This window comes from Dioscorea cayenensis, chromosome 12, assembly GCF_009730915.1.
Source record: "Dioscorea cayenensis subsp. rotundata cultivar TDr96_F1 chromosome 12, TDr96_F1_v2_PseudoChromosome.rev07_lg8_w22 25.fasta, whole genome shotgun sequence".
Taxonomy (NCBI): domain Eukaryota; kingdom Viridiplantae; phylum Streptophyta; class Magnoliopsida; order Dioscoreales; family Dioscoreaceae; genus Dioscorea; species Dioscorea cayenensis.
In genome coordinates this window covers 19365852-19374867 of record NC_052482.1, presented here as the reverse complement: position 1 = coordinate 19374867, position 9016 = coordinate 19365852, and the positions used below count along the sequence as shown (strand labels likewise).

Genomic DNA, 9016 nt, shown 5'->3' with positions numbered 1-9016 from the left:
CATTAAATAAAGATTTATTATGGGAAATGGTTCGTGGACAACTTGATTATCCGCTTCTCTATTAATTAAACATTTTATTTTAATTAATGTAATGTAACATTCTTTAGAAATACTGCATCTCAACTTTGTCCTAACTTCAATTTGTTTTCCCCTTCCTTGATTTATAAAATTTTTAACTTTTTTTATTCTTTATAAAATATAAACAAACTATTGTAGGAGTGTAAAATGAAATTTTACCTCAACACACAGACAAAAGTATACACAAATATAAAATTATTATTTTAATATATTGTGCTCTCACTTTGGGTAAACTGAAGTTCAAAATTGATTGATCATAAATTTATTAATTTTTCTATTCCTCACTTTTAGTGAGAAAATTTACTTTCTTTTTATTCAATAAAATTGTGACTTATTCATATTTATTTTAAAAAATAAAAAAATAAAAAAATAAATTTATTAACTTTTAATTAAAAAAAACAAATAAAACACTCATTTTACTTTGGGGAAAGAATTAGCATTTTTTTAAATATTTTGGCAAAATTTAAAAGGTGTATCCACATTTAAACTTTAGTATGTATTTTAATAATATTTTTAAAATTTATATTAATAAAATAAATTTTAACAAATCACAGAATGCCAAGTCAGCAAAGAACACCACTTGGAGACTTGAGAGAGTTTGCCCAGTGCTTTCAATGCACGCAAAGAAAGCAAAGAAACGGTTATATAAATATTTGTAGAAAACCCCCTGAGTAGCCTTCAAACTGCAAATCAGTCCCTGTTTCTCCTTTGTATGGGCAAACGCCCACCGCCGGCGAAGAGCTTGGGGAACTACGCGCGCCTCGCCTCCGAGAGGGTCACCGCCGCTAGGCTTTCGAAACCCAGATCGAGATCGCTGGATTCGGCAAGAGAACCGGCCCCGTCGAGATCCGACGGCAGGGGGACGGCCATGGAAGGCCAGGAGCGTCTTCCTCTGTCGATGGTGGTGGCGGAGTGCGTGAAGAGGTGGTTTCAGGATACTCTCAAGGAGGCTCGGAACGGAGACGCCGCTATGCAGGTCCTCGTTGGCCAGATGTATCAGAGTGGCTATGGCGTGCCGCGGAACGAGCAGAAGGTGAGATCCTTTTGTTGTTTATATGGTGATTTTTTTTTTTTTAATCTTTTCATGCTATGGATTGATGGGAGTTTCTTGTTTTGGTATTTGATCTTTAGATCTTTGATTAATTATTGAGAAAGGTTGAAGTTTTCATCTTTTTAGGGATTTTGTTGGTTGGATTTGATGAAATTTTAGGTATTTAATTGATTGGTGTATCATTGTGTTGAATCTTATTAATTGTGAGATAGAGATTGAATGGTTCTCATTTCCCAAGTATTTGTCAGTGTATGTACAAAGACAACTAGACTGAGAAAGAAATGAGAGGAAAAGGTTTTGTATGGTTGCTCTTAAATTAAATGTCTATTTCTAGTTGAGGTAAATGCCAAATCTGATACAATGGTAGTGAGTAGAAAAATCGACTTATTTGTTCCAGGTTTTAGGTTCTTGTCATAAAAAATAGTACTTTAGATTAGGAATGAATCAATAGAATTAGTCGAGGTAATATTTCTTTGCATTGATTCTCAAGCTTGTGAGAAATATGCAATTAGACCAATGGGGATTGGTCCAAGTGGTAGAGATTTAGGTTGCTTAAGGAAGTGATTTTGAGTTTGAATCGTTGTGAATGCAAAAAACACCTGCCAAGGACTCCTAGTACCTCATTCCGCTCTTTGGGTCAATGACAATATACATATACACACACATGCAATTAGGTTGAGATGGCCGGTTGATTTATATGGTCGTTTAAACGGTCTTATTGAGATCACCAAGACATGTAAATGAGGAACTAGATTAAAGAATTTGCACAATTCTTCATTTAGGAGTTTGCACGCTATTGGAAACTCTTTACTATGGTGTTGTCACCTGGAATTTTTCCCATATTGGAAATTTTAAGGCAGTTTCTCTCTATTATGTAGATTGGTTCAGTTTTCTGTTACTGTATTTTGTTACCTTTCATGACTTTGTTGGATTTATGCTATGTTGTTATTCCAGTTTAGTGTTTGTGCTTTGTTATTGTGGAGCTTCCTTGCAACATATTCTCATAGTTATAGACTGGCTGTTTATTTATGTATTTATTTGACCTTCCATTTGAATTTCAGGCAAAGACCTGGATGACAAAAGCTTCAAAATATCGATCCTCAGTCTGGAGAGTCAGCCATAAACGTCCAGGTATGACATTATATTTTCAATATCAGCATTTGATAGTCCCACAGATATATGGATATCCACAATTCCTTAACCAATGGAAATAATTTCTAGTTTAAGTTATGACTGAAGTTTTGAAGTAATATGATTAAAAGAAGACAAAAGTTAGTGTATTTCTGCTTAATAATTGAGAGATTATTATTCTTCCACAGGTTTCATTTTTGTTTCTTATCGTTGGTTTTCTTATTAATAAGCTTTCTCCAGGCTATAATGCTAGTGATTCAGATTCTGTTGAAGAGACAGACGATCCAAAGCCGTGATATGATGTTAAATCTTAATACAAGGAAAAAGAGTGAGTTTGAACTACGAACCACCTTGTAATCTATTTTCTCAAAATTATTTTCAAAGAAAGAAACTCTATGTTGTGCTCTTATTTTTAAAACCATGAAGTATTACTTGGTGATTGTTCATTTTTATCTTCTACCTTTTATTATTCAATTTGATCTTCTTTTATATGTATTTAGAATGGTAAAAGGTTTTATATATGCCTTTACTTGTATGGGCTGCTCTGATGATCACTTTGTCTCGACTTAAATAGCTGCAGAATCATTTATCAGTTTTTACAGAGGGTTTGGCACCTTTTGAGATGATGCTAATTGTCATTAAATTGTGAAGCACAAATTCTGTGATGCTCTTTGTTTAATTCAATTGGATTTAGAGCTTACTTTTGTCTGTTTTAGTGAAAATAACTGATCTTTGGATATTTTATTTATTTATTTATTTTCTTTTGCAGTGGCTTCTTTGATCAGTAACATCAGGTCGCTGCTCTTGGGCTGTTCTCTTTCTTTAATTGCTGTTGTGTCGTATTTTATTCGCACTGTTTATTTATCTTAGCCATGAAGTTATTGAAGCTTGTATTATACAATGAACAGCATTACAGTTTTGGTAGGGGATATCTTAGCAAAATGTAATCACTTGTCATTTGTGCTTGGAAACATTAACTTTTACTAGTTTTCAACTTTGGTTTTAACACTATTCAGGCTCTTAAGTAACATGATGAATGGCGGATCAGTTTTTCATCTTTTCTGTACAAGATCTCAAGTTCTCTTTGATCATGCTTGTCATAGAAATTTGAAGGTGCAATCACCAATGTACAGGACAAATATGTTCTGACATGGCATAGCAATGAAATTCTACATAAACACAGCATTGATAAATTTAGAAGTTAAATTATGGTACATCTTTGCGCATATTTGTTCACTGATGATATACATTATTAGTTTCATCTGAACAAGCTCCATTGTTATAAGATGCAGTGTTTTTTATGTGCCATTTCGCCTTTCTTTTCGCCAATCCCATGGCTTCTCAGGGTTCGGGGCAGCCCATAAACCTCTGCGAGCTTTCCGAGCTTCGTTCTCCCACTGTTTGTGCATATTCATCTTAGAATGAATTAACCATAAATGAGCAGAATACGAAAGAATAGTTTACCTTTGCAAGCTCAGGACGCTTGTCGTAAGCTGTATAATGCCATGCAAATCCCCGCCTTAGCATCTGCTCCTGCAAGCTCAAAGTCATATTAGAATACGAAAAACACAGCGAAGAAGCCTTTTAAAGGTTTCTTGTATTTTACCTGCACAAAAACCCCATTGCAATAGATATCCCCAACACACCGGCCATACCGATCATCACCGAAAGCATAGATCTTCAAAGGTTTGCCTTGAACCAGCTTCACTAGCTCCTCCTTGGCTTCCTTCCCATATGGCATGGCACCCTCTGGTGCATCAATCCCCCTGTTTGCTTGCAAAATTTTTACAAACAAGACTTACTACAAACAACACAATCAAACAATTCACCTTAATCTAATTCGGTATTTCCGGGCGAGTGTCTCCTCACCATTTGGAAAATTGATCACTCTGCAACATCAGTAACTTATTCCAATCAACCACAAACATTTCCACCATTTGAGAAAACAAAGAAAAAAAAATCTAAGGTTAATGGCTCAAGTTGAATTGCCTGTATCCTGCATTAACCATGATTTTCTGAAGAGCATCTGCCTCGTCGTAATTCCTGGCAGCCCGGGCTCTGGCTCGTCCAATGGCTGCTTCATGTACTTCTCTAGGCACAATACCTGATTCTCTTGGGTTGCTTGTGTCCACATACACAGTAATGGTATCACCATCTGCAACTGCTTTGGGATCAACCTAATCTCACAAGCAATCAGATTAGCTATTTATGCTTGGTTAATGGCTGGTGAAAAGATTAAAGGTCTCACAGGAAGTGTTTGCAACTCATATTGAACTCCTTCAGGAGGATAAGATGGAACAACTGTTGAGATTTCCGGTAGAGACTGTGGGCTAGGGAGGCCATAGAAAGCCAAGAGACCCTGATGATATAACATGAATGTTTGGTTTAGTCATAGATAGATATCAAACAAATGTTGTAGTGTAATATGATTGGTGTGGAAATCAATACCTGAACATCTGCTTTTTGGTGCCTTTTCAAGGTTTCAATGACAAGCCTTGAAGCTTCTTCTGGTGTTCTTGGTGGTGGCTTGGCTTCCCTCCATGCCTCCAAGAGTTTCTTGTACCTATATTATATAACACGCACACACACACACACACACACACATTAATTTTAAAGTTCCATTATTATTCATCCAGGAGGTAAAAATTAACAAAAATTAACTATGAAATTAGAGATTAAGTACTAGTCTTTGGGACAAACTAACATCCTAGTACCAATAAGAGTTGATCGAAGGGGTAAATGTTTGGGTTGTTTAAGCAAATGATTTCGAGTTTAAATTCTTGTACATATAAAAAGTACATGTTGGGAGAGATCTACTCTCTTATAGGACTCTCCGAATACTTTGTCCGGAGACTAATTTAGAGCATAGATCAAAGGGAAAAGAAAAGCCAACAATGATCCTGACAAACGTATGAATAAGCTAACTTCCTTTTTTTTTTTTATCTTAATGCACCTCTAATACTGATCCAAATATAACGTTTGGAATCGCTTTCTCAAATATATTTTCAAATTACAGAACACCAAAACACAAGTATCCAATCAAACTATTTGATACTTGCGCACAATACAAATAATAAAAAAAAAAAAGTAGCTTTATTTCTGGGAAAAAGCTAAAATCCAGACAACTAACTTCTTGTTTAATCTTAAGCTACTTACTGAATTATTTCTCAAATTTATTGAGAAATCACAAGATACAAAAGGAGCAAAATTAATTAATCAATTAACTAACTAATTAATCAAAGAGGCATGATTAGTGAAATTTTAGCTCAACTAAAAAACAATCGCAAGTTAATTATTCACTTAAAAAATGATCACAAATTCACTCAAAGCATACCAGTTAGCCTGAGCCTTCTTCGAGGAAACAACATGCTGCCCTAACCCATCCGGAACCTTTAAAATCAATGAAAACAATTAAAAATTCAAACTTTTCAGATCTAATTCCCAACAAAAAAGTGATAAAAAGAGAAAACATTGAAAAATGCCGAGATTCAGCACCATCTAAGAAAATTATCAGAGAATCAAAAAGCAAAGAGAATTCTCACCTGAGAAGTGATCTCGAAGTGGAGAAGGTCATGGGCGAGGGCGGAGACAGCAGGGCTGACGCCGGGAGGAGCTTGTGGTTGAGGTTCATGGGTAGCTGAGGGCTTGAAGCACTCGCTGATGAGCTTCAAGAGGCTGTTCCCCATCTCCTCTCTCTTTCTCTCTCGATGGAGATCGAGGAGGAGAAGGATTTCTTTGAAATGAAAAGAGGAGGAGAAGGGGGCCCACTTTGGAGATCTTACACGTGGTGAGGTTTGATTGGGTCGAGGTCGTTAGTTTCTTGACTTTGGTGACTTTAACTTTTGGGGATTTGAGCCATTTTCTTTTAATTTTAATTTTGTTAATTTTTTTTAATTTTTTGTTAATTGTTTGCTAATTATGTTTAGATGGGTAGGTTTTCAAGTCTATGGGCTGTTGCAAATTAGTGGTTAGTCCTTTTAGTCATATCATTAGTTTACTATTTTCATGTTTATAGGAAAAGGTTTGATTGTTTAATGTAATATCCAAAAATCCATATTTATTTATATAATTTTTAAATAATATGTATGTATTAATCTCTTTGTTTTTTTACATTATATCTTTATTTTAAGTTGAGATGTACTCCATGTATTAAATAGCTATTTATTAAAAAAAAAAAATAATCTTAGGTGTTTTGTGAAAGACTGTTACTAGCAATTAGGTTTACTTTATTATTATTTTAAGATATAAATTTTGAAAAGTAAATAAAAGAATATTTTGAGAACGAAATATTTATAATGCTTTAATAAAATAAATAAATAGTCTTTAATCAAGATGACAAACATAAGTCATATAATAATAGTGCAAATAAAGTATAATTTTTTTAAAAAGTATTTTTAACAATTTTTCGTTTCCTTATTTCCTTTTTATTTTATTTTATTTCATATTTATTGCTTAATGATTTATGATTCCTTGGACTTGCTGGCCTTGTCCTTGTATTCTTCCCAAAAACAGTTGGGTTCCGCAAGTCAATTGCAACTATTTCCGTCAAATGCCGTACCAAACCTACATTATATATATATATATATATATGTTTTCACAAATAAATGAATAATTAATTATTATTTGAATATAGGGTAGCAAAACAATGAAACATATGATTTACCAACCGAGTTATCAGTTATGGTTACGGATATACTCCCTCCATTTTTTTTATTTAACGTAATTAATCAAATTTTATGTATCAAAAATTTAGTTATTTCACAATCTTCTTATATTTAATTTAAAAACATAATTGAATAGAATATTAAGGGTAATTTTGGGAAAAAATTAAAAAAATCACTTTTTGATGTTAGAAAATGACAGATTAAAAAAACATGAATTGGTGACAAATAAAAAGGAACGGAAGGAGTATCAATTTGAACACATGTAGCAGTTTTTTATTGCAAGTGTTAATCTGTATCACATGTTAAATCTCTAGGAGATTGTCAAGATTCTATAATTTATGAAGTTCTGTACTTATTTATTCTTTTCACAGCATTTATCACCATTATCCATGTGTTTATATAAATATATATATATATATATTATTTGAATATAAAATTAAAAGTATTCATATCCTCAACACGAGATGAAGATTGAAGAGGAAAGATTTTACAACTTGGTATTTTATGACAATTAAGCATATTTAGATTATGAGACAAGCATTTCATTTTCTAATATTGTTTATGAAGTTTAAATTTAAATAAACTATTGAAACTGTATTATATAAAATATTAATTTTATATAATATCAATATATTGATAACTAATAATCTACATAATCCAAACATCACAGTATCTCAAAATCTCAATTTAGTCCACTCTTAAATTTCATCACTATTACCTCACATATTTGTATCTTGTTATTTGACTAAGTACTCGTAATTTCTTAGTTTTATAAAATACATATTAAAATTATTGATAACGGTATAAAACACATGTTATATATATATATATATATATATATATATTTTAAAATCTTTTTACCTACCAATTCTTTAGAAGCCACGGACTCTTAATCAGTCCATATCATATACCACTACTTAGATCAACCCTAATTCCAATTTTATCATGTCTAATAGTATGAACATCAAGTAAAATGTATACATATATGCATGTTCATATATAATATATATGATAATGTAGAGAAGTTACCCCCACATAGACATGTTTTTTATTACTTCTTATCAACCATGCAATGCATGTGAGGAAGTTGAAACTCTCGACCTCCTTATAAGAGTCAAAGATCTGTGCTTGGTAATTATATGTATATATATACATATATATGACAATGTGGACAAGCTATCTCACACAGATATACTTTTTATTACTTCTCCTCAACCATGCCATGTATTGAGAGGAATTTAAACTTTTGACCTCTCTTATAATTATTAAATGTCTTACTAATTACAATTGTTGCGATGACTATATATATATATATATATGTGCAAACATCAGCTGGGACGTTCTTGAACATCCCCAGATAAACAAAAGTTTGAGAGAGAATTAAGAGAAGAGAGATAGTAAGAAAGACTTCAGTAAACAGTAACATCGACAGTGCTAAACTATTGTATTGTCTCCCATCGGGTGGTGTAGTGTTCCTTAGGTGTAATATAAGCTTTGTTGCTTTCGACTATAGGTCTAGTTGAGATTGATTCAATAACTATTACGATCTTGATCTACGGTTCATATCAAAATATTGTGAATCTCATTTTTTCACTGTTTCACTATATATAAATATAGTAAAACTATACATGTGAATGATTGTGACCATTGATTTCTGATCCAAGGGTTAACAATCAACATGCTTAGATTACATATCTAAGGACGTACGCTCGTAGAAGATTAAGCCTCTATATATATGTGTGTAAGAACCAATAAAAAAAACCATAGAATCAATTAGAATACATATCTAACACATTTGTTTTTATGATTTTAAAGAAAATACCAGAACACTTAATAAATAGAGTTAATTACAAGGGGCTTAATGAAACAAGCTCCACATAAAAAAAAAAAATCAGAGATTTTTATTTTAATGGAGAAGAGAAAGTCTAGTTCAGGTAGCAGTTGATACTCGCGGGTCCCAAGAACAACTACTCCCTCACAGATCTTTGTTCTCCAATTCATGCATGCATTCATGGCGGCAATCTGATGGCAAAGCCTGAACCTTTTGTCATCCAGTCTCTGTTTCTATCGTCCTTATCCTTTTGAGGCAATA

At 32.8% G+C, this 9016-nt stretch overlaps 2 protein-coding genes across 3 annotated transcripts; one reads left to right on the top strand and one right to left on the bottom strand.

Annotated features, from left to right (window-relative positions):
• The first annotated feature begins 705 nt into the window (after positions 1-705).
• LOC120273836 lies at positions 706-3271 on the top strand. 2 transcript variants are annotated; one of them, XR_005540635.1, is made up of 4 exons: positions 706-1111; positions 2191-2260; positions 2491-2588; positions 3030-3271. XR_005540635.1 is itself a non-coding variant. In XM_039280556.1 (4 exons), the coding sequence occupies exons 1-3, from the start codon at positions 791-793 to the stop codon at positions 2554-2556; spliced, it is 447 nt and encodes a 148-aa protein (XP_039136490.1). In that variant the 5' UTR covers positions 713-790; the 3' UTR covers positions 2557-2588; positions 3030-3271. The 2 variants fall into 2 exon arrangements, 1 of the variants encoding a protein (XP_039136490.1); XM_039280556.1 differs by having other exon boundaries at positions 713-1111; positions 2501-2588.
• Positions 3272-3354: 83 nt separating this feature from the next.
• LOC120273834 (probable staphylococcal-like nuclease CAN1) lies at positions 3355-5982 on the bottom strand. The gene is made up of 9 exons (XM_039280555.1): positions 5803-5982; positions 5595-5650; positions 4709-4823; positions 4509-4619; positions 4250-4437; positions 4090-4149; positions 3867-4026; positions 3725-3793; positions 3355-3657 (listed from the first exon to the last, which is right to left on the bottom strand). Exons 1-9 carry the CDS (start codon positions 5944-5946, stop codon positions 3559-3561), a joined length of 1002 nt encoding a protein of 333 aa, XP_039136489.1. The 5' UTR covers positions 5947-5982; the 3' UTR covers positions 3355-3558.
• Between the last annotated feature and the right edge of the window lie 3034 nt (positions 5983-9016).